Source organism: Delphinapterus leucas, chromosome 10 (genome assembly GCF_059928025.1).
Source record: "Delphinapterus leucas isolate spDelLeu-1000000601 "Yukka" chromosome 10, BTC_Dleu_Yukka2, whole genome shotgun sequence".
Lineage (NCBI taxonomy): Eukaryota > Metazoa > Chordata > Mammalia > Artiodactyla > Monodontidae > Delphinapterus > Delphinapterus leucas.
The window spans coordinates 77,434,644-77,460,292 of NC_143138.1; the positions used below are offsets into that span (position 1 = coordinate 77,434,644).

Sequence of the window (25,649 nt, forward strand, 5' to 3'; positions counted from 1 at the left end):
GACTTGTGTTCCACTGGGCTACAAAATGGAGGAGGCTTCTAAAGGCAAAAACCCGTAAGGTTACAGTTAGTTACATGAGTTGTTTATCAAGAACTATAACTGGAGCTGGCAAGAAGTAAGGGTGCTTGTTACGCGAGGATTGGTTGGGAGTTCGAAATGGTTGCATAGTCATAAGGGGAGAACTTATGACCATCAGTCTGCAGCTGGCAGGTGTTATTCTGAATATGCCTGGTGGTGTCCATGGCTCTGGTACAGTTCAAAGAAAGTTCAGGTTCTCAGTGGTGCAGGGATGTGTCTGAGACCAGATCCTCAATGAGAGCCCGATTCCACTTTTTTTTTTGAAGTTATGAATTGTATTTTATTTTTTTATATAGTAGGTTCTTATTAGTTACCCATTTTATACATATTAGTGTATATATGTCAATCCCAATCTCCCAATTCATCACACCACCACCACCACCCCACCACTTTCCCCCCTTGGTGTCCATACGTTTGTATGTCGATTCCACTTTTATATGCCTGAACTGTGATTACTCCATTATAATTTCAATTCATCATTGAAAGTTTGAGCCCTGTCTTCAGGGAGCTCTCAGCCCAGTCAGGAGGCAGGTGTTTAAATAGGTCATTAAAGTGAAGTATAGTAACTGCTATGAGAGAGCAGGTGTCACAGGTGGTACCTTGGTGACACTTGGAGGGGATGAGGACCTCTGAGCTGCTGGAACTTCAAGGACCCTCCAGCCTGGATTTTCTCTAATGCACCGACCACCTAGGCTGCACCCTGACCTTCAGGTGATGACAGGCAGAGATTGGTGCTTGCAGGGAGCGAAACAGAGTGATGGTTAGCAAATACATGGGACGGGCCAGTTTGGACGGGCACTCAGGGAAGGCTTTGTGATTGAGTCATATTGAACTGAGGTCTGAAAAGTGAGAACCTGCCTGGCATAGAGCTGAATGAGGAATCTTCTCGGCAGAGGGTCAGCGGGGCAAAGGCCTGGAGGCAGTGAAATGCTCAGGGTGTTTGAAGAAGAGGAGGGAGGCCAATGAGGCTGGACTGTAGTGAACCATGGGAATAAAAAGAATTATTATTATTATTATATTATTATTGTGCGATAAGAACCTACAGGTGGCCTGGGCCCAGATCTTGGAACACTTTTAAGCAGGCCTGTGTTGTGATTGGACTTAACTTTTTCAAAGATCATTCTCAGTGACTCTCAGACTCACCTAGAGAGCTTTTAAGCACCCAGGCCACTCCTCAGGTCAGTGGGAACAGTGTTTTGTCACTGTTGTTGTCTGTGTTTTTTTCTGAAAGCTGATTAGAAGGGATTCCAGTGGGCAGCCAGGGGAGGACCACTGGTGTAACTGCTGCATAGAGAAGGACTTCCTGGAGGGTGCAGTAAAGAAAGCAGGGAAACCAGTTAGGTGAGGCGGTCAGAGGTTGTTTAGGTTCAAGGTGGTGGTGGCCCGGGATAGGCTCAGAATGGAGGAGCTGGCAAGAGGTGGTGGACAAATTCAAGTTATGTTGAGGAGGTAGAATCTTCTGGACTATTTTCTTTTCCCTGTGTCGGGTCTCAGTTGAGGCACGCGGGGTCTTCTTTGAGGTGTGCGGGACCTTTCGTTGTGGTGCAGGCTCTTCATTGCAGCACGCGGGCTCCTCTTCTCTAGTTGCGGCGCGCGGGCTTCTCTTCTCTAGTTGTGGCGTGCAGGCTCCAGGGCGCGTGGGCCCTGTGGTTTGCGTCACGCGGGCTCAGTAGTTGTGGCGCGCGGGCTTAGCTACCCCGTGGCATGTGGGATCCTAGTTCCCCAGCCAGGGACCGGACCCGTGTCCCCTGCGTTGGAAGGCGGATTCTTCACCACTGGACCACCAGGGAAGTCCCTCTTCTGGACTTCCTGATGAATCATAGGTAGGTGGGGCAAGAGAGTGAGGAATCAAAATAATTCCAAGTTTTGGCGATTGGTCTACTGGGTTGAAAGATGGTACCATTTTAATGAAATGAAATTTTGGCATGGAGGTCATGATGGACTGAATTTAGGTTGGAACCCCCAAATTGTTGGTCTGTCTGTAACCAGAAGTAGAGTTGTATTTATGTCTTGGTGTGTGTTTGTGTGTGCCTGGTTATGGTGCCTCTTTGGGGAAAGAGTGACCCTATCTACATTTGTTATGAATCTTGAATATGTTAGTCACTGGGCTAAACATTCATTTAATCCCCTTAACCACCCTGTGAGGTTATGGGGGAGTAATCCCCATTTTACAGATGAGGAAATTGAGGCACAATGGGATTGTAATCAACTTTCCCATAATCACACAGCCGTTAAGTGGAAAACTTTTGAACCTGGGTCTACCGACCTGGTTTCAGAAACTCTGCACCTAACCCCTGCACTAGTCTTAGAAACCCAGGTTGCTTTTTCAGGTGAGTTCATCACATTCAAGTATAGGAGATCCACCTGCATTGTTTCTAAGGAGTGATTTATTCTCAGGTTATTGTCAATGGCAGTTTTTATAAGATAAGCTTCTTCCTGCTTAAATGTTACCTGCGCTTATACCCCACTGGAGCCATTTTTTCCAACTGAGCTGCTGGAGGAATTGAAAAATCCTGAGTACTGCTGCTTAAATAAGTAGACTACATGCTCTACGAAGAAGTCATATTATTTTCTCAAAGAAGAGGAAGTTGGCCCAGTGAAGCAGTGATTCCTCGGAACAAGCTTTCTGGTTTTCCATTTTGTTCTGCTGCAAATGGCACGTTCTATCAATCAAGACCTGCTGGGAAAGATTTTGTCTTTGCTTGTTGCAATTTAATTTTATCCTCTGTTGAACTGAGGTGCATTTTAAATACAAAGCTGAACTGTTAGGTTAGCATCGATCTGTATCCTCCTTGAGATGGGGCTGGCCTTTGTTTAGACGTATCACTTACTTAAAGGGAATTTCTTTAATTTGTGGATTTGAAGACATTGGTCCACTTAAATCATCTTTTTGTATCCCCCTAAAACACTGTTTACCGAAGGCTCTTTAACCAGACACTGACAGCTTTAACAATGTCTGCTGAAAACAGCTTTCACTGGTTTCTTGGTGGACGAAGTGGGATGTTTGGAAGAGTTAACACGATGATTTTTTTTTTTTTTTTTTGCGGTACGCGGGCCTCTCACCGCTGTGGCCTCTCCCGCTGCGGAGCACAGGCTCCGGACGTGCCGGCTCAGCGGCCATGGCTCACGAACCTAGCTGCTCCGCGGCATGTGGGATCTTCCCGGACCGGGGCACGAACCCGTGTCCCCTGCATCGGCAGGCGGACTCTCAACCACTGCGTCACCAGGGAAGCCCTAACACGATGATTTTAAAGGACAGTGACAGGGAGCATAAGTCCCCCTTATAGTATCAGGCACCAGAGCCCTCCCATGAGTGCATGATTTAGAATAGGAAATGCCCTGTGAGGTATTGCTTGGGAGAGTGGATTGATACTTAATCAGTCTTCAGAGACTACACTATAGGAGCAATCATTCAGTGCTCCAAACGAAGCAGAGAGTAGAAATACCCCATCCAAAAGAAAAAAAAAAAAAAAAAGCATTGGGGTGTGTAATTAGTTTGCACTTGGCTTGCTTGCTATGACTCAGAAATAACAGCTGCTCACGCCTGTGCATTTTGCTGTGCACCTTGCCCAGGGACAGCTTTCATTAAGAAGGCGTTAGGTTTGGTGCTGCAACTTGCTGGTTTTCTATGTTTGCTTAAACAAAAAAGCTACTGAAAACTCTTTGCCCCAGAGCTGATTATCAGTGATTATTGGCTCCTCTTGGAGGTTGCTGATTATTTTTGCCACGTTTCCCTGGTTGGAACTTGGATTCTAAACATATTGCGTCCCCTCGAACTCTAGAAGCTGTGATGTAACAAAGCAGCTCAGGTCTAAGAGTGGTCAGGGTTTATTCAGAAGGAAGGGGAGTACCTTTTAGTAGGTGAGGCAGAGTGAGGGCAGTGGTGAAGTGTGGATTTTTTACAGAAGCCAGGGCCCTCATCCCCTCTGTGGGAGCTAGAACTAGACTCTCAGCTTTGTAAGGAGAAGCACTATGACTTGTCCGGCATCATATCCCGGTGCCCAGTTCTTGACATGTGAATATCTACTGCTGTATAACGAATTACTAGAAGCTGAGAACCTGAAACACACATTTACCATCTCACAGTTTCTGTGGGCCCTCTGCTTCATGGTTTCTCAGAAGGCTACAATCAGGGTGTCAGCCGGGCTGGTGTCTCATCTGAAAGTTCAGCTGGGGAAGGATCTATCCCACTCCCACTTTAGGTTGTTGGCAGAATTCAGTTCCTCCAGGGCTGTTTTACTGAGGACCTCGGTTTCCCTTCAGTTCCTCACCATACCTGCCCATCTAGCATGGCTATTTACTTCACAGCCAAGTAGGCACCAGGGAGAGTCTGCTAGCAAGATGGAGATGAGAATCTCTTGTTACCTAATCATAGAAGTGACTTCCCTTTGCCTTTGCTGCATTCTACTGGTTTAAAATAGGCCACTTGGGACTTCCCTGATGGCACAGTGGTTGAGAATCCGCCTGCCAATGCAGGGGACATGGGTTCGAGTCCTGGTCCGGGAAGATCCCACATGCTACGGAGTAGCTAAGCCCATGCGCCACAATTACTGAGCCTGTGTTCTAGAGCCCGCGAGCCACAACTGCTGAGCCCGTGTGCCACAGCTACTGAAGCCTGTGTGCCTAGAGCCTGTGCTCCGCAACAAGAGAAGCCACCGCGATGAGAAGCCCGCACACCGCAACAAAGAGTAGCCCCTGCTCGCCGCAACTAGAGAAAGCCCGTGCACGGCAACGAAGACCCAACGCAGCCAGAAATAAATAAATAAAGTTATAAATAGGGCTCCCCTGGTGGCGCAGTGGTTGAGAATCTGCCTGCCAATGCAGGGGACATGGGTCCGAGCCCTGGTCTGGGAAGATCCCACATGCCACGGAGCAACTAGGCCCCTGAGCCACAACTACTGAGCCTGCACGTTTCGAGCCTGTGCTCCACAACAAGAGAGGCCATGATAGTGAGAGGCCCGCGCACCGCGATGAAGAGTGGCCCCCGCTCGCCGCAACTAAAGAAAGCCCTCCCACAGAAACGAAGACCCAACACAGCCAAAAAATAATAATAATAAATTTATAAATAAATAAAATAGGCCACTAGATCAGCCCAGCCTCAAAGAGTAGAGATTTGTAGGGCCTGAATACCTGGAGTGGGAACCATTGGAGGATATCTTAGAGTCAGCCTGCCACAGCATGCAGTAGGCACTCAGCATATATTTGTTGAGCGAATGAGCCTAAGAGCTGGGTTCTTATGATTTGGGCTAAAGACATCCTATCAGCTTTTTCTCCCCCTATCACATACTCTCTATATAAGATGAGCAAGGTTTGTTTTAATATTTTATATATTAAATTATATTAATATTATATACCTACATGATATTTACATTGTCTTCCCCCATCTTTCATATGCCATCTGGATGCTTGGTTACTGGACTTAAGGTTTATCCAAAATGATGCCCTTACCTACTCCTAAGGAGGAATTTTTTCAAGGGGAGGATCAATCTGGCGGCTCCTTTGATCTGATACGCTTTGTCTCTCATGTTTCTCTTGCTGCATACGTGGTGGGGATTTAAAACAGTCCCCACATCGTGCTTTCTGGATTCCCGAGTCTTTTGTAAATGGAGTGCCCCGAGCAGCTTTTTGCTTGGAGGGAATGAAAAAGCAAGGGTGAGGGTTCACATCTAATGTGTTTCAGTTGAAGTCACCGGCTACACGTGGAAGCAGTCAGCTCTGCTTTCTCCGCCAAGCCTTTGATATTGTTGGGGCTTTTCAGTGCGTGGCAGGATTATTAACAAGAGAAAGTCAACATTGTCCAGCATTGCCACACTGAATGGAGAGAAACTTGCCAGCGAGTCACTGAACCCGAAATAAGCTTCTCTTGCCCCAGGCTTCCCAACTTTTTTGTTGTTTGTTTAATTCCAAGGTCATGACAATATCTGTGTGAAATGGTTTGTGCTGTAGCTTAAGACTCTGGGTCACACTTTGCTAGGTTGGAATTTTTTTTTGCTTCTTCCCTGTTCAAGAGCAACCTTTACATTGAGAAGACTGGCAGGGGTGGGACAGGCAGGCTCTGGGACCCTGTCCTGAACTGCTGTAAACGCTTCCCCACTATCTTCTTGGCTCTGAAACACAATGCATTAAAAAGACAAAGAAGGACAAACATCACCATGTGGGCCCCTATGGAAGTTCCATTGGTCAGATGCCCCGGTCTGCCCATTCCCTCCCCCTCTTCTGCTTTGGCTTTGAAATTGAGTGAGCCCAGAGGCAGAGGAAATGGCACTGTATACCCAGCCCAAGGCAGTTTGATCCTCATGAAAATGAGAAATCACCTGTATTGACAATAGGCATGACTGCTGCTGGCAAGATCTGCACTTGTGCAGATTTGCTGCTGGGCCTTGGTATCACCCTGCTGGGTTGGTTTTTCCAGTAATAGACTCTTCCAAGCCAAGTCTGACAATTAAGTGGTAAATCCCCTCCGGTGAGCTGGAGAGGTGTGGGCAGAGGGATAGAGAATGGTCAGTTTAAGAAGACCAAGAGCATTCAATTCATTTCTTCTGTGGCCTTCTCTGGCCGTGCATTTCAATTCTCTGGAGACGTATAACTTGTGAATTGACTGGTTTCCACGAATATTATGAATTAACAGGAAGTAAGCCATGTCCATGCTCAAGTTCCATTGGAAGTGAGGAGGGCAAATCCTATTAGCATTTATAATTGTGTTGCTCTTTCATGTTAATCCCTTCCCATGGCTGAGGAGTTAGGAATTTTCTCACCTGCTGATGGAAACCAGTCCCAGGAGTGTGTGTGTCCTGTCAAGTGCTGGAATATAGATGATGATATGAGACTGTGACCTTCCCCTCTGACAGGAGCTCTTCCTTCTCTGGTGAGATGTGTCTGTGATATTTTGCATATCTGTTAGATCGTGCTTAACTACGACTGTGGAAATTCATTCTTTGAAGTTAAACCAAACCTCCTGGCCAGAAATCCATACTTGGTTACTTGCTGTTACTTGATTGGGAAGTGAAAATCCTTCATTTCATAAAAAGTCCTACAGCCTTACAGAGCTCCTTCTTCATTGGCCATTACACCTTCTGGATCGTGTCTCTGTTTTCTCTTTGATTTTATGCCATGGCAGTTTGGGGTGGTAAATGCACCGATGCCTCTGATTCCACTGTTTGCAATCCCACTTCAGCAGTGACGGTCTGGAGAGAATAGAAAATGTTATTGGGATGTCAAAAGGGAAAAAAGAAATTTCTGCATTAGAAACTGAGACGGTAGGGTGTACAAGAAGAAAAGTCATATTTTTGAGTATTAAAAAGAAGAGCCAACCAAAGAATGATGTTTTCAGTATAGATCAGCGGTTAGTAGTTTGATGCTCTTATCTTTTTTTTAATTAAGATTTATTTATTATTTATTTACTTGTTGAATTTATTTTTGGCTGTGCCGGGTGTTAATTGTGGCACACAGGGTCTTTGCTGAGGCATGCAGGATCTTTCCTTGTGGTATGCGGGCTCTTCCTTGTGGTGCTTGGGCTTCTCTCTAGTTGTGATGTGCGGGTTTCCTCTTCTCTAGTAGTGGCCCACAGGCTCCAGGGCGCGTGGGCTCTGTAGTTTGTGGCGCACAGGCTCTCTAATTGAAGGCGCGCAAGCTCAGCAGTTGTGGCGTGTGGGCTTAGTTGCCCCGCGGCATGTGGGATCTTAGTTCCCTGACCAGGGATCGAACCTGCGTCCCCTGCATTGGAAGGTGAATTCTTTACCACTGGACCACCAGGGAAGTCCTGTTCTTATCTTCTTGAAAATATAGACACATTTCTGAAATTATTGACAAGCATTTATTTATTAGTAAAGGAATCTGTTTGGTGCTCTGTCTCTGGAGAAGCCTTAACTGAAATGCAGTGTTGTAAAACAGCCAAGTTATGAATGGTTTTTGCTTGATAGCAACTTGAACTAAAACCTGGTGAGTGGTACCCAAGGTGTTGAAGTCGGAATGAAAGAAGCTGCAGCATCCTTGCTACATGGCTCTTTAGGTAAGAGCTGTGGAAGAAGAGAAGAATCAGATCTGAAATCAGACCTCCTAAGAAGTGCTTGCCCTTGTCCTGATAAACACTTTAGCTTCTGAATATACAGTTACCTGCTAACCATCAGCTTGGATGGATCATCATCTCTGCAGTTGAGGAAGGATGTGCAGAATCTCTGGTCCTGCTGTTTGTCACTTTCCCCCGCGGCTGTGGTTAATGGTGTAGCCATTCACCCTCAGCAGGCATAAATCCTTTTTCCCACAAGAGGGTATTGGCTAGATACAACACTTATAGGACCAAAGGAGCAGCTGGCGATGTCAGTTTCAAGGCAACTAGGTTGTCTTGGACATCCTATTTAGCAGATGGCCAGGACTTGATAGATGGAAGGTTATTAGGATCCAAGTCAAGGGCCACATGGCACCGTGGATGGGAAAAGTAAACGGCAGCACAGCCGAATGCAGACACACAGTCTGGTGGGGCTTCTCTGCCTCATGTCATTTTGCTTCAAGCAGGAATAAATGTCTGTCTGCCTGTAGAGCCTGGATTATCAACACATCTCTAGAGATTATCAGTAAGTTGGTTACTAAATTGATAGTTGGCTGAATCCTTATGTCTATTATTTGGGAAAAAAAATCTATGAAGTTTAGATTTCATCAGCATTTATATAAATTTGGCCTTTTGCCCAAAACTACATGGTTTCCTGTATTGCTAATGTCTCTTTGTCTTTTGGTTATATCCAAAGACAACTTAAAAGCTTTCATTTCGGAGCCCTCTGTTGCATCTGTATTGGAAGTGCCCTAAGCTATGTTTTGCAGTGAGAGCACAAACTCTGCAGGGAAAGGGGGGTCCATTTCTTCTCATCCATTTTAAGCTCATTTTTGCAATTGCTGCCCTTTCCATATTACTGCGTAACTCCTTTGATCTTAAAGCGGAAGGAAGCAGATTTCAAGAGCTAGGAAAACTCCTCCCGTGGCTTTAGCAGGAGCAGCGTATTACAAAAGGGAGTGGATGTCAAATAAAACATAAATTTGGATCATCTGAAATTCAAACTCAAGGAGGTACTGCTTTTAGAGCCAAGTGCATCGCCAAGTCTCAGGGATAAAACTGCTGTTGTTTGACGTTCATTTACATTTGAACGTTTGGGTCGGGTCGTTGCCCTGTCATATCCAGCCCTTCCTGAAAGTTGCATTTGTACTCAGCATTATACTCCAAGCTTCATGCATTTCATTCTCATAACATTATGAGATTTATCCCCATTTCACAGGTGAGGACACTGGAGCTCTAAAAATTGCATTTTTTCCCCACCCCTTGGCCTCCTCTACCCAGGGCAGAGACCGGAGTATGAACAAGGGTTGCCGCTACACCCTTTCCGTAGGCATATTTCAAAGCTGCCCAAATTGCTTAGGTTATGTCCCTGAATATTTTTACGTGGCAAATTGGTTGAGGCAGTGAGTGGAAGGGAATATTTCAGTTAGGGTTATGCCTTTCTGGAACAAACCCACTTATTAACATGCTCTTTGGATTCTAACCCTGAGGTTTAGATCCAAGACATGAACTGGAGAGTAGGCTCTGTATTATTAGTAAGTTACTTCGACCAGCCAGTGATCTCCATTATTCTTTCTCTCTCTGTCCATCTTCTCAACCCCAACCGTATAAACCAGCAGTGGAGGCTGTGGAGATAAATGGGCATTGGAGAAGGCTTTTCACTTTCCAGATTGCTTAGAATCTAGGGTCAGGCTCTTGAGCTCAAATGAGACCAGGACTGAGTAATCAGGCACAGAGGTAGTGTAGTCAGAAGCAACCAGAAATTGAAGATGGAGTAGGTTATCGGCTTATTTTCCTTTTGCTTGGGCTACAGGCGTCATTGGTGGATGTAAGTCACAGAGGATTAGGAACAGTTTCCTTGAAGTTTCACATCATCAGATGAGACTAAATGCATTAAAGTGCCCTCCTGACTACAAAACGTCCCCCCACAGTTGGGATCAAAAATCAGTATCCGTGAAATGTTGCCGTGGTAGAGGAGGGGTTAACACAGTTTTGTAGAAGCACATGAGTTGATCAGGTTGATGGTAAATGTTGTGCCTTGTGATGGTGGCGTCTCACTGAGAAACTTTCAAGACAAACTTTAAATAAGCAAAGTGTATTGGTTAAGAAAATTATTGATATTATAGCCTGTCCCCATCTTCCACCTCTGTACACAGTCATGAAACTCAGCTAAATTTTGCTCTGTAATCGATGATCCCAATTAGTTAAAACAACAATTACTTTGTTACTTTAGGTTGGCTGGGCGGTTCTTCTGGTCAAGGCCAGCTTGGCTGGTCTCTGCAGACTGCAGGTGGTCCATCTGAGGCTGAATGGTCTCCCATGGACTCACTCTCCTGTCTGGTAGTTGGCAGGCTGGTGGGTCTAGAATTGCTTCAGCCTGGACTGCATGTGTCTGCTCTTTGTGGTCTCTCATCCTCCAGTAGGCTAGCCTGGAGTTCCTCACCTGGTGGTTTCAGGATTTCAAAGATTAACAAGAGAGGATAAACCCTTGCATTCGCATCCCTGTATAAGCCTCTCCCTGCCTCATATTTGCTGTCCCTTTGGCCAAAGCATGTGGCCAAGCCCAGTTTTGTTTGTCTGTTTGTTTTTAATTAAATAATTTATTTATTGGCTGCGTTGGGTCTTCGTTGCTGTGCGTGGGCTTTCTCTAGCTGCAGCGAGCAGGGGGCTACTCTTTGTTGTGGTGTGCGGGCTTCTCATTGCAGTGGCTTCTCTTGTTGTGGAGCATGGGCTCTAGGAGCGCGGGCTTCAGTAGTTGTGGCTTGCGGGCTCTAGAACGCAGGCTCAGTAGTTGTGGTGCACGGGCTTAGTTGATCCACGGCATGTAGGATCTTCCCGGACCAGGGCTGAAACCTGTGTCCCCTGCATTGGCAGGCAGATTCTTAACCACTGCACCACTAGGAAATCCCCAAGCCCAGTTTCAAAGAGTGGAGAGGTTGATGTGCGCTCTTGATGGGAGGAGTGGCCAATCACATTGCCAAGATGCATGTGACAGGGATGGCAGGAGTTTGTGGCCATTTTGCTATTTCCCACATACATTAAAGTAACTTCAGGTAGTTGAACTGGCGTTAACATGTCTCGCAGACTAAATCTGAACATGGGAGAAAGAAGACCGTGTTTTTGCCTGTAACTTCAATTTGATATGAGATATTTCTGTGGGCTCTTACTTTGTTCTGTCACTTTTGAAGTTTGGCCATTTACTGGTAGACTCTCTTACCTTGCATTCTTGAGTTGTGTTTCCATTTTTGGTCATGTTTTAAAATTTTTGATTAGTCTGTGCCATGGTGCAAATATGATTGTTTTTCATTTTGTGGTATTCTGTGGATGTTTGCCTTTCAGAAATGTTTTGTGCTTCAACCAGTGGCTTGAGCTTCCTTTCGGGCAATTTTGGAGCTACACTCATGGCAACTTCCAGAAATCCATCATTGTGATCTGATACACTGATCCTTTTTTTTTTTTTTTTTTTTTGTAGTACTTGTAGTGTTTACAATGTAGTACCAAATTCCACCTCATTTTATTAGTCTATAAACATAATCCCATACATAATGACACCTGTGTTTGAATTTAGTCGTAACTCAGGGCTCCAGACATTAATATGTAATCACTGTTAACTCATAGAGCATCCAACCCGGGATTTTCTTTCTCAACTTCTGCATCGTTGGCATTGTGGGCCAGATAATTCATTGCTCTGGGGGGCTCTTCTGAACATTATGAGATGTTTAGCTGCAGCCCTGCCTCTACCCACTTGATGCTAATAGCCTCGCCCTTCCACCCTTACTTGTGACAGCCAACAGTGTCAGCAGACATGGTCAAATATCCCCTGGGTGGGAATGGGGAGTGAGAGATAGGTAAAAATGCCTCCAGTTGAGAACCACTGCTTTAACTTGGAGACGCTGAGGCAGAAGAGAGAAAGAAATTGTGAAGTATGACTTATTATTAGAGAGCAAACTAGGATTGGCAGCCAGACAGGGGGAATCTATAAGGGAGGAAGGGGTGTGGCCATTTTTCAGCTGCCTTAAAACTTAACCTAAGTTGGCCCTGGATTCATCTGGATTAACCGGGAAACATCAAGTTGGGTCTTGCTACCCATTGAAAGTTTTGTCAGTATCTCAACGTTATTGTGTTAGAAGTGGATTAAATGTAAATAACACCCTGGGAAAAAATTTTTAGGAGATATGCTGACCATAGGTAATGGATTTGGGGAAACTCTTTATTTGGAAAAATTTCAATGTACACAAAAGGAGAGAAACTTGTATCATGACCCTTCTGATACTCATCACCTAAAATCCTAAATGATTGATTAATGGTCAGTCCTAGTGCATCTATACCCCGCTCGCTTCCTCTGCTATCTACTCCTGAGTTATTTGAAAGCAAAATCATTTCATGTGTAGCTATTTCAATATGTTTAAAAGAAAGAACTTAAAAACCAAAATTATAATATGCTGGTGGAATTTCAATCTTCTAGAAAGGACAAGAATGAGAATTTATGCCGAGTAGTATCAGAACATAAGGGGAAGGCGTGAGGGTTAAGATCAAAGAGGCTTGACATTTCTTCAGCAGATTAAAAACTCCGGGGGGTGGGGGAGGGGAGGCCCCTGGTGGTCTAGTGGTTAGGACTTGACGCTTTCACTCTGGGGCCCAGGTTCATTCCCTGGTGGAGGAAACTGAGATCCCGCAAGCCCTGTGGCACCGCCAAAATTAAAAAATGTAAAAATAAAACGTAAAAAAATACTGCAGCGGGGAAGGGAGGTTGGAGACACTGTCTCTTCGAGCTCCTTTCCGCTCTACATTTTCCCTGCTCGAGTGACTCTTAGAAATGCCTCTTTGAGCATAAGTTAAGGCACAGGGAATCGGGATCCTTAAAAAGGAGAGTAAGCCGGCAGGGAACAGATCCATTTTTAAAAAGAAGAGGAAAAAACCATAATCCCGAAAAGGTATTGAAATATTCAATCACTGATGGATTGCTCTCTGATGACTTTCAATGACGTTTTAGCCGATTGGGGTCTACTTTTAATAAAACAAAGCAAGAGGATAGTCTGCTTGCTTTTTAAGATTTTGCTAGGACTACGGTATTTCTCTCCTGTTCTAATGTATTCTGAGAAGTTTCTTTCTTTTGATTTAGACTTCCTCACTTGGTTTTATTATGTCATAAATCTCCTGTGTTTGGTGAGAGCCATGGTGTATGTGAGACCCAAGCAGCTTGCTAGATAGCATCTATTTCCCCCCCGCTTCTCTTTAGAAGATTAAACTGAGACTGTTGTGTCTGATGCCAGAATAGATTTAACCAACCATGTTTCCTTTACATATAGGTCAGTCCAAGGGACAATTCTGCACTGGATCCTATTATCCATGGGTTGAAGGGCGTCGTACATCATGGTAAGTAAGCTGCATGTACTTCCTTTTGCTGGGATGTGAAGGGCTAAGGTCTCCACCTAAAGGAATGGGTTATCTTGCAGAGGATGGAGTATGACACCCATTCCACATCCACTGATGTTGAAGGGCATGAGGCCCATTATTTGATGGGTAGAGAGCACATCCATTTATTACCTGCAAATGGATCTGGGTTAACAGTAAGCAATTTGTTTCTCTTCAGGTACCACTCGGAATTCATGTGTTATAAATCAGAACACCCTAAGATGTACCATTCATACACGTTGAACCTGCCATGTGCCTCATATCTATCCTAAAATTATTCCCTTTTCAAGTAACTTTTCATTTATGAATTTCTTGATTTGCCCCTCAGATGTAGGGGAAAAAAACTTAAGTAGCCGTGACAAGTCATTAAACTTTGCCGCACGTGAGCAAGTACCATCAGCTACTAGAATGGAGAATGCTAGGCCATGTTCTGTGCAGCAGACATCTTATCCTCAAGCATAAAACGGGGAGAGAAAGTAAGATAGATGGGTTCTGTCTTAGCCAACTGTTTTTTATTGGAGGAATTTCCCTGCAACTTGATTATTGGCGATGCATCATTACCTATGACATCAGGATCCTCTAATTTCAAAAGTACCCTTGTCACAGGGAGGTGTGGAGATGAGAGGCACTGTAATGATTTGAAAGATTTTAATAATCTAATTAGAATTCCAAAGACATTGACAGAAATAGCATTAGTAACCTTACTACATCTCCCCTTCATCTCCACGGCTATGATAAAGACATCTTCACACCTTTCTGGGAGGATGTCTTTTGACATTAGCCAATTCTGCAGAGCTTAACAAACATCTTACTCCCTTTTTCTCAGGGAAACAAAACCAGTTATCAGTGTTCCGTGGAAGCAGGTAGGATTGTGGATCGTTTTGCCCTTACAACTGTTCAATCATACAGCGGGTAACAATAATAAACCTAGTGAAAGTAGAAAAATAGGGTGACTGAAAACGCCTCATCGAGGTTTTCACTGTAGGAAACGTCCGTTGCTTCCCGATTTTCGTTTGTATCTCTGAAGAAATCTCCTCACGCAGAGCTGGGAAGTAGGTAGTATGGAAGTTTGCCAAGGGAATAAAACACTTTTGCCAAAACTTAGGCCGTCTGCCCCTTTGTGATTTGATGTTGATAGCAGTAGTGGTGGGCGTGAGACGTAGGGAAATTTGCACTGGGCAGCCTCAAAAATGCACAGAAAGTTGATGTTATGGGCAACACGCTGTGTTCTCTGAGCTCCTTCCCAGAAGGTGCCCGGGAACTCTCAGTTCATCAAACACTTTCTTGGAATTCCAGTCTATAATATAGATTATGAGGTTGGGGGTTTGAAATATACTAAATGATGGATAGATCTTCCTTCCCCCCGGCTCTTCGTCCTGTTGTAATACAATCACCCTACGAAGAATTCTGGAATCTTCAAAACAGGTACCTCTTCTTCAGCCTGAGAGGAAGCATTCCATCAGCTATGGCATTTGAGTGGGTCTGTGTAATCTCATTTCCACAATGATCATTGCAGGACATTTCATATGTTAAAGATAAGCAGTAGGCTTCCTTTAGCCCCCAAATCCCCAAATCGCAGTAAACTCACTGCGTAGTGATCATTCGGTTCATGACCTGTGCGCCAGCATAATCGTGTAATCCTTCCTCATTATCCACAGTTAGCCTCTAAGAGGCAGTTATATGCAGGAATATGATACCTGTTACTGGGAGGATGACAGAGATGCCCAGGATGAGGTTTCAACTCTACCTCCTAATTGAAAAGTCAGAGGAGACCTGCAAAAAATAGTTACCTGCAGAGGAAGTTCACTTCTTTTATTTTTTGAAGTTTTAGAACTGAACATTTATTTCAGTATAACAGAGAAATAATTATCCCCTGGGAGGGGAGGGCATATATTTTCTTTAACACACAAGTGAATGTGTTTGTTAATCATTGGTATTTGACAGGAAGACGTGAGCATTCCTATTTGTGGGCATGTTTGGTTCAACTTTAGTCTTCTGGTAAAAGTCTGCTCTTGGTTTGCTCCCATGTGGCTGGCATAGCCCGAGAATTATTCCTCGTGCCCAGTTCTGGAGCTCAGATCAAGGTTTCTAACGTCTGGCTTTTATCCTGATCACGTTAAGTAACTTACACCACAAAGGGTGCCCAGACATGTGCCAAGCTGAGGTGAGGAGCTGCAGAGCCGCTCTGTGAACACAGCAACCTAGCCCGGGAGGGAGTCCCAGCAATTCTGGGGGAGAGTTCCTTCCATGCGCCATCGCCGGCATTATCAGGGCCTTAGGGTGGAAAGAGCATGGGCTTTGGAGCCAGACAGGCTTCGGCGGGGATCTCGGCTTTGCCACTCACTAGCTGGAACCGTGGCTGCCTCTTTAGCCTCTCTGAGAAAGTGTACTTCTTTATTCAGCAGAAGTGTTGCACACCCAGTGGGTGTGAGCCCTGGGCTGATGTACTGGTGAAGACAGACAGACACAGGCCAGCCCTCAGGTACCTGGAAGGGAGGTGAATGCCACCCCCTCTCCCTCCAGCCTGCCTGGAGCGCTACCCCTTCCAGCCTTTGCATCTGCTATTGCTGGTTCCTCTGTCAGAAAAGTTCTTCCCTCAGCTCAGAGCAAGTGTGTCTCCCTCTAATTATTTCAGGTCTCAGTTTGGATCTTATCTCCTCAGACAATTCTTTTTTTGGCTGCGTTGGGTCTTCGTTGCTGCATACGGGCTTTCTCTAGTTGTGGCGAGCGGGGGCTACTCTTCTGTGTGGTGCGTGGGCTTCTCATTGAGTGGCTTCTCTTGGTGCACAGCATGGGCTCTAGGCACGTGGGCTTCAGTAGTTGTGGCACATGGGCTCAGTAGTTGTGGCTCACAGGCTTAGTTGCTCCGCAGCATGTGGGATCTTCCTGGAGCAGAGCTCGAACCTGTGTCCCCTGCGTTAGCAGGCGGATTCTTAACCACTGCACCACCAGGGAAGTCCCTAGGAAGAATCTTGTATGTTCGTTTAGCTGAAATGGCAAGGAGGAATCTGGTCCCACCAGCCAACCATTGGCATTTGGTCAGTAGGGTCCTCTGTGAAGCAGACACCAAGATGGAATTTTAAGTGCAGGTGAGTTTTTTGGCAGGGAGGAACTGCCCAGGAAGGATAAAGAGGAGAGGGAGAAGGAGTGGGTGGGGAGAGCACTGGGACCCCAGTGCAGCTCTGATGCCTCTAAAGAGAGGGAACCTAGGAGGACTGGCTGAAGGCAGCTCTAAGAAAGTCTTGGCTGGGACCTTGGAGAACGCCAAAGCCAAGACTGCCCGTGAGAGGAGTCCTCTGTTGGGCAGCAGTGGCCCAGCCCTACCAGGTGTGGTCATTGGCTAGAGCATCCCAGCGAGAGCGGCCTCCCTGTGAGCGCCGAGGTGTGCCCGAAGGCATAGCAGCTTGTCTCTAGAAGGAAGATCTTAGGGGTGTCTCCTGTGGCTGGTCCAGAGGTCCCATCTTCCTTCCAAAGACATTTTCCTCATCACCTTGCCAAAAAGTTGATGACTTGGTCCTCTCACTTTTAAAACGCTCAGAACTTCTTACAGTCACTGCTTGTTCCTTTTGTGCATAATTATTAAGTGTTTCATCTAAGTACACCATGAAGCTAGGCAGAGAGAAAGCACAGCACGCATGGACCAGCCCTCCCTGCGTTTGTAGACACTCAGGAGAGACATATGGTTAAGCATGTAATTACATTAAAGAGTGAGGAGGGACTTCCCTGGTGGCGCAGTGGTTAAGAATCCGCCTGCCAGTGCAGGAGAAACAGGTTCAATCCCTGGTCCGGGAAGATCCCACATCCCACGGAGCAACTGAGCCCGTGTGTCACAGCTACTGAGACTTCGCTCTAGGGCCCACGAGCCACAGCTGTTGAAGCCTGCGCATCCTAGAGCCTGTGCGCCACAACAACTGAGTCTGCATGCTGCAACTACTGAAGCCCACGTGCCTAGAACCCATGCTCCGCAACAAGAAAAGCCACCACAATAAGAAGCCCGCATACTTCAATGAAGAGTAGCCCCTGCTCGCCGCAACTAGAGAAAGCCCGCGCACAGCACCAAAGACCCAACGCAGCCAAAAATAAATAAAATTATTTTTTAAAATAAAGAGTGGAGAGCAGCAGAAGATTTAACTTAGACTTGGGGATATAGACCGGGCATTGCAGACAAAGTGACCATGAAGACCTAAAGAGTGCATAGAGGTTGTCCAGGCAGAAAAGGGAGTATAAGGTCCCAAGCAGCAGCAGCACAGATGTGGCATGTTGGAGACTCTGAGCTCTGGGACCTTGCTACTCTTGTGCAGGGGAGCTGGGGAGAGATATCTAGAAACCTCTTGGAAGCAGAAAGTGCTCTTTCTTTTTGTTTTGTTTATTTTTTATAAATTTATTTATTTTATTTATTTATTTTTGGCTGTGTTGGGTCTTCATTGCTGTGCGCGGGCTTTCTCTAGTTGTGGCGAGCAGGGGCTACTCTTCGTTGTGGTGCGCAGGCTTCTCATTGTGGTGGCTTCTCTTGTTACGGAGCACAGGCTCTAGGTGCACGGGCTTCAGTAGTTGTGGCTCACGGGCTCTAGAGCGCAGGGTCAGTAGTTGTGGTGCACAGGCTTAGTTGCTCTGCAGCATGTGGGATCTTCCCAGACCAGGGCTCGAACCCATGTCCCCTGCAATGGCAGGTGGATTCTTAACCACTGCACCACCAGGGAAGTCCCAGAAAATGCTCTTTCTTAGGTGTTCATTTTTCTATGTAAATTGTGATTTTTACAAACTCGGAAGCATGAAAAAATATAAATAGAATGAAGAGAGGTGATTTGCCATTGATTCTGGTCCTGTCTATCCATTGAGGCATAGGTGGAAGCATTAAAATGTATCTAATCAGGGATTTTATTTACACTACCGCCAGCATACCCTGGAAAGGAAAAGAAATTGTGACTCTTATTCACCACTCTGACCCAGTCATTCACAATGCTTTTTGTATATAAGAACCAGGACTTGCAAGTAGCCACATGTGATAGAAATATTGGTTTCAAAGAGCTTAGTCTAATTCTAATTTTTTCAAAACCCATTTAAAAAAAATAAACTTGTGGGGCTTCCCTGGTGGCGCTGTGGTTAAGAATCCACCCGCCAACGCAGGGGACATGGATTTGATCCCTGGTCTGGGAAGATCCCACATGCCACAGAGCAACTAAACCCGTGTGCCGGAACTACTGAGCCCACGCACCGCAGCTACTGAGCCCGTGCACCACAACTACTGAGCCCACGCACTACAACTACTGAAGCCCGTGCACCACAACTACTGAGCCCATGCACCACAACTACTGAAGCCCGTGCACCTAGAGCCTGTGCTCTGCAACAAGAGAAGGCACCGCAATGAGAAGCCCACGCACCGCAACAAAGAGTAGTCCCTGCTCGCCGCAACTGGAGAAAGCCCGCGCGCAGCGATGAAGACCCAATGCAGCCAAAGATAAATAAATAAAATTAAAAATATTTTTAAAAGCAATCCATTTTAAAAAATAAAATAAAACAATAAACTTGTACGTGAATTTGTGTAAAAATGTACCAATTCCCTTATAAGTAGTTTGTACCCAATTGACCAATGCTAAGTAATGTACATTATATCCTCTGTCAATTATAAAAAGGATGTATTATTTTTCTTTCAAGTTTTTCGATTACCTACTTTCTATTCTTTTTCATAATATCCACCCAAAGAAAATCCAGCAGACGGTACGTATACCTAGTCTAGAACACTGACCACTCCCTCATGTCAATCATCTAAGAAAGATCCATTATTTTGTTTTTGGAAGGAAACTTGCTAGTAGCGATTGTTTGATTGTTGAGCTTTGACTATCCGCCCCTCTTTTTTTTTAATATTTTTATTTTATTTTTGGCTGCATCGGGTCTTAGTTGTGTCACGCGGGCTCTTTGTTGCGGCGTGCGGGCTGCTCTCTAGTTGTGGCTCACATGCTCAGTAGTTGCGGCATGCGGGCTTAGTTGCCCTGCGGCATGTGGGATCTTAGTTCCCTGACCAGGGATCAAACCCGCCTCCCCTGCGTTGGCAGGCGGATTCTTAACCACTGGACCACCAGGGAAGTCCCTGTCCCTCTTCTCTCATCGCCTTGCTTGCTGTCCTTTCCTCTCCCGCTGAATGTACTACCTTAGTGCGTAGGAAAGTATCTTTCTCCTTCACGGGAAACATAAAGGGGAGAGTTAGAAATTGCCTTAGACACCAGTCAGGACAAGATGGCTCTTCTCCCTGTCTGCCCTCCCCAGGCTCTTCTGAGAAACTTACCAGTGAAAGTACAAATACACTATCACCGGAGAACGCCCTTCTAGTGATGTCACAAAATGAGGCTCTTGCAAGCTCTCCTTGTTAAAACTCACCAATAGAAGTTGGGTCTATGAAAATCAAACTTTCTTTGCAGAATAGCTCACCCAGTTGTTGACTAGTTTATTCACTGGGCTCACTTTGGGGATATTTTCTACCCATCTTCTCCCCTGCCCTGGGATGCTCATTGTCAACTCACCAGATCTATGGACAAAGTCCTAGAATAGTTAGACTCAATCCAGGCATCTAGCAGAAAGGGAGGTAATAAAGTAAATCTGCACATACATGTGACTACCCGGCCAAGTGTTTTCATTTGGTGGTGAAAGCTGGAGCGTCTGCATCTGTTCTTTTTTCCATATCCCACCTGCTAGGATTGAGGTTTCTATAATCAAGACTAACCTGGAAGAGACCCCAGTCATAGAACAATCTGAATTCCTTCTAAAGCAGTGGCTAGGCTTTGCCTTGTCAACTGCCACTGCATCATTGGCCACAAATACATGATTTTAAAAGAAACTAGCCCTGGGACACAGCACTGCTGGCACTCAGGACAACCACTGTGGGTATGAAGGTGGCGCAGCCTTTCCAAAAGCCGTGTAGCCGTTGCTGCCAAAGTTACACATAGGCCGTACCCTCCGAGCCGGCAATTCCACATGTAGGTATATTCCCAAAAGAAATGGCTACAAAAAGACCTGTACACAGGAGCTTTGTTTATAATAGCCCCCAAGTGGAAACAGCCCAGATGTCTACCAAGGGGAGCCTAGATATTCAAGTTTTAGTGTATTCACACAAGGGAGTAGTGTGCAGCAATTAAAAATGATGATTTGATTTACACAAAAACAAAAGAACATGTACTGCATGGTTCTGTTTATGCAAAGTTCAAGAACAGACGAAACTAATCTCTGCTGATAAGAGTCAGAATAGTGGTGTGAAGGGGTACGTACAGTGAGTGAGAAAGGACTCAAGGGAATCTTCCCAGGCAGTAAAAAAAATACTATATATCTTGATCTGGAGGATGATTCGATTACATAAATATATTATAAATATATATCCCCTTAGATTTGTGCATTTGACTATTTGCAAACTAAAGAACAGCCCATGGATATTATACATTAATTTCTCAAAAATATTACACTCACGAAGCTCTAAAATAATCTACCATCACGCACCAGACAGTCAAATATTAAAAATCCTGACAGTGTCGAGTGTTGGCAAGGATATGAATGCTGGGAACTCTCAGATTTTCTGGAAACGGTTTGGCAGTGTCTAGTCGAATTGATTCAGTAGTCCCACCGCTATGTATGTCCCCTGGAAAAACTCAGATAAAAGTGCACCATAAGGGACTTTCCTGGTGGCACAGTGGTTAAGAATCCACCTGCCAATGCAGGGGACAGGGGTTCGATCCCTGGTCCGGGAAGATCCCACATGCCGCCGAGCAACTAAGCCTGTGTGCCACAGCTACTGAGCCTGCGCACCTAGGGCCTGTGCTCTGCAACGAGAGAAGCCACCGCAATGAGAAGCTCGCGCACTGCAACAAAGAGTAGCCCCCGCTCGCTGCAACTAGAGAAAGCCTGCAGGCGGCAACAAAGACCAAATGCAGCCAAAAAATAAATTAATTAACTTTAAAAAAATGCACCGTGAGCTGTGTATGAGAATGTCTGTGGCATTGTTTTTCCTAACTGCCCAAACCCAGAAATGCCTCTGATACCTATTGTTAGCAAGCTGGATAAATACAACAAAGTGTAGTCATACAACAGAACAGTTCACACCAGTGAAAACACGTGGAGTCTCGTGGCTCACGCCAACATGGGCACATCTGAAAACTGTGAAGTGATGCACGAGTCTGAAGAACGCACAAGGTGTTCTTGAACAAGTGTTCACAAAATGGGAAAACCTAACCTTGGCTCTTTAGGAGTGCACATGTAGGTGGCACAACTACAAGCAAAGCAAAGTAATGATTATTTAAAAACAGAGGATGGTGGTTACTTCTTGGAGTGGGATGGGGAAGTGATAAGGGCCTGGCCCCGGGAAGGGTGGCAAGTCTCCCCCTGTTCAGAGTGGTGGTTACTCCAGGGTTCGCTTTAGGATTATTGGTTAAAAGTATGTTTATGTTTGCGTACCTTTCTGCATGTGTGTTAAATTTCACAATCAAAGAAGACAGTGATAAGTATTAGAAAGTCAGAGATTCGGGCAGTGCTTTCTTCTGGGAGACATCGAGTAACAAGCGGCCTCACAGCAAACAAAGAGGGGAGTGACAGCATTTTTTTTTTTCTTTACCAAACTTTTTATCATAAGTACCCCTGACAGGTTGCTTGTTCTCTCTACAAATTGATTGTAGACCAGAGAAAGCACTGTGGCTGCCTTGGGATTGTATCATCAAGCGATGACTTTGGAAGCCAATACTTCCTTGTGGAATTTAGAGAAAAGAAATCAGAAACCAAAGGGATGGGGTGGCAGGTGACAGGTCTGAAAACAAAGACTCCTCGTTGTTACTGGGCTGGTTCATCCTGGCTCTGTACCAGGTCAGGGTATGATTAGCCTGACAGGCATCATTAAATCCTCCAGGAACCCTCTGATGTACAGCTCTCGTATCCCCCATTACATAGAAAGGCAAGTAAAGCAGGCAGGGCCTGGGTGACTTAAACCAAGGTCTTCGTGACTTGAGGCTGACTCTTGTTATTCCCAGGCCATCTGCTGCTCTGTTCTTGGCCAGGGTTACCATTTGCATCTTTTCGTTGACTGAGGCTCATCATATAGACTTGTTAAAGGGGCAAGTGAAGAAATACTAAACAGGCCCATACTCTCATCATTCCAACACCATTTTGATTATCCCTGGAGTGAAGATCTCAACATGAACTTTCTAAGACTAAATGGCTGAAGCTTCTGAAAAATATCTTGCATGGACTTTGGAAGAAGAAGACAAATCCTAGCACAAGGAACATTTGGAACAAAGTAAACTATTAGGTGAAAATGGCCATCTGTGTTGTTATAGTCCAGCAGCAAGAAGATGGAGCAGAGATGAGTTGATTTGATTTGAGGGATTCTTGCCTGTTTTGTGTAAGTGAAATTTAAGCCCCTTTGATCACAGTGTCCATCCATCGTGCCTAATAAGTGCTAGTTCGGGTGTTGAGGGTAAGATAATCAACTCGATTTCCTCTGCCTTTGGAAAAATTTTAATCTCATGAGGAATCTTACCTTTTCTTTTTTTTTGGTCCTTGCCATTCTTGGTGACGGTCAAAGAGACTATAATTTGCCTACAGAATCATGTCATGTGTTCACATGAATACAGCAATTGGAACTTTGAAATGAATTTATTTACTTATAATGTTGATTTTTATTTTTGTCTGCATTGGGTCTTTGTTGCTGCACGCGGGCTTCCTCTAGTTGCGGTGCGCGGGGGCTACTCTTCGTTGAGGTGCGCAGATTTCTCATTGCAGTGGCTTCTCTTTTTGCGGAGCACGGCCTCTAGGTGCACAGGCTTTAGTAGTTGCAGCTGCAGGCTTCTATAATTGTAGCACGTGGGCTCAGTAGCTGTGGCACACGGGCTCTAGGGTGCTTGGGCTTCAGTAGTTGTGGCCCGCAGGCTCGGTAGTTGTGGCTCACGGGTTCTAGAGCGCAGGCTCAGTAGTTGTGGCACACGGCTTAGTTGCTCCGTGGCATGTGGGATCTTCCCGGACCGAGGATCAAACCCGTGTCCCCTGCATTGACAGGTGGGTTCTTAACCACTGCACTACCAGGGAAATCCCTGAAGTGAATTTTTATAAAAAATGTGCATTGTGGAATACCTTTAGAGAAATGAAATTTTATTACTTTTCACTTGAAATTTGACTCTTAGGAACACTGCTGAACAGAGATCCTAGACCGGCACTTCAGAGTTCAGGCTGTCTTGGATTTGAATGCTGGCTTTGCAGCTTGGGAGCTGTGTGATCCTGTACAAACTGTTGGCTCTCTCTATCCCTGAGCCTTCCACCTGGGAAAATGACAGTTGTGAAAGTATCTGCCTCATGGGTATTAATGCTAAATGCTTTAAGACAGGGAAAGTACTGAGAAGGAAGGGTACCTGGAGTGTGTCCACTGTCCTGGAAATCAGAGATCAGGAAATACAATCTGTGGGCCAAATCTGGCCCACTGCCTGTTTTCGTAAATAAAGTTTTATTGGAACACAGCCATGCCCATTCATTTACTTACTGTCTATGACTGCTTTTACACTATAACGGCAGAGTAGTTGTGACAGAGAGACCCTCTGGCCTGCAAAACCCTAAATATTTACTCTCTGCTTCTTTACAGAAAACGTTTGTCAACCCTGCCATGTCTAAACAGTAACTATTGTAGCTCTACTAATAGTCTTGCCTTCACAAAGTGGTTTGTTTATTTGGGGACAGTGTAAATATCCACTCAGGTCATTACCTAACATTTGATACACTTTACAGAGATGGGCTTCAGTGTTGATATGGCCCAGATTGCCACATCATCCAGATATATTTCAATGAAATTAAAGGGGGTTCTGTTTTAATGTTCACCTTCAAGAAAGAAATTCACATCTTCTCCCTTTTGAATGGGAAACGCAGTGCTATATTATCTACAGGCCACGGACAGTTTTGAACATCTTAACACGTGACAAAATTTCTCCCTCTGAAATTTATGTTTCCAGCGTCTAATTACATGGAACTTTCCTGAAGTGTGCTATAAATATGCAGCACCCTGGTCTTGACTAATGGGCTCAAGTCTGTTATGGATCCAGGGAGGGCAGATGCTTATCTGAATCCCTTTGATCTCAAAATCTTCTAGAAACAGGCGTTCTTAAGCCATTTCCACAGTTTCCTGGATTTCCGTTTGTCAGAACACCACCATAGATGTGCGCTATTTCCATTTCTTTTCTTAGTCAAAGCCAGGAAATGGGATGCTGTGGGGCTCTATTTTATCACTAATAGCGTTGTGAACAATCATGTTGAGTTAGAAAGACTTGAAAAGTGATTCCTTTTAGGTTAATTTGAATTTGAGGCTAGTTCTCATTTAGCCAGCCTCCTTTGTCAATATGTCATCATTTGAACAGGATTATGGGAACCCAAGGAAATGCCCTTTTTCTGGTTGTCTCACTGGGGTGTGAAGAGCAGAGAGTTTAAAAATATGTCTCCAGTTATATACTGTGAAAGTGCTCGCTAAAGTGCTTGGGGCTGCCTGGTGTGACCTTCTTACCCTGCTCTACGCATGTCATCTTGGTATAGGAGAGGCAGGGTCGTATTGTGGCTCGAGAACCCAGGCTCCGGGTTTGAATACCAGTTCTGCTTTTGACTAGTTGTACAAGCTGCACACATCACTTCACCTCTTTGTGGTTCTGTTTTCTTAACCATATAAAGTGGCGATAGTAATACCAACCTTATTGGTTTGTCTTGAGTCAGTGACTTATTGTACAAACTCGTGGCTGGCACACGGTCAGCACCCAGTGTCAGTTGTTATCACTGCCATCCCCCCACCCTCACCCCCAACAAGTTGTTGTTGTTACTTGTTGATGTGACTATGGTGGAGGCCATGAGGTGACAGGAGATGATGGTGGAGCTCTGAGTTCTGCCCCGTCACTACCCGGCTATTGAACTAGAATGTATGTCGCTTGACTTAGTTGGGTCGTATGAAAATAAAATGAAGTGATGGAGAAAATGGGCACAAAGATGACTTGGGATAGCCAGTCCCTTTGAGACCAGGGGATAGGGTGGTGGACCAGGGACCAGAAAGAGGGTGAAAGGAAGAGACAGAAACATCTGTTAACCCCTGGCTATGTGCCTAGCTCTGCCCAGATGT

General features: G+C 45.2%; 1 protein-coding gene across 2 annotated transcripts in view; it reads left to right on the top strand.

The window, feature by feature from the left end:
* Positions 1–25,649, top strand: part of PTPRG (protein tyrosine phosphatase receptor type G) — a 731,350-nt gene that overhangs the window by 540,706 nt on the left and 164,995 nt on the right. For both annotated transcript variants that reach the window (XM_022572681.2, XM_022572679.2), the window contains exon 6: positions 13,432–13,498. In XM_022572681.2, the coding sequence (XP_022428389.1) occupies positions 13,432–13,498 (67 nt within the window). The remainder of the gene's footprint in view (positions 1–13,431; positions 13,499–25,649) is intronic.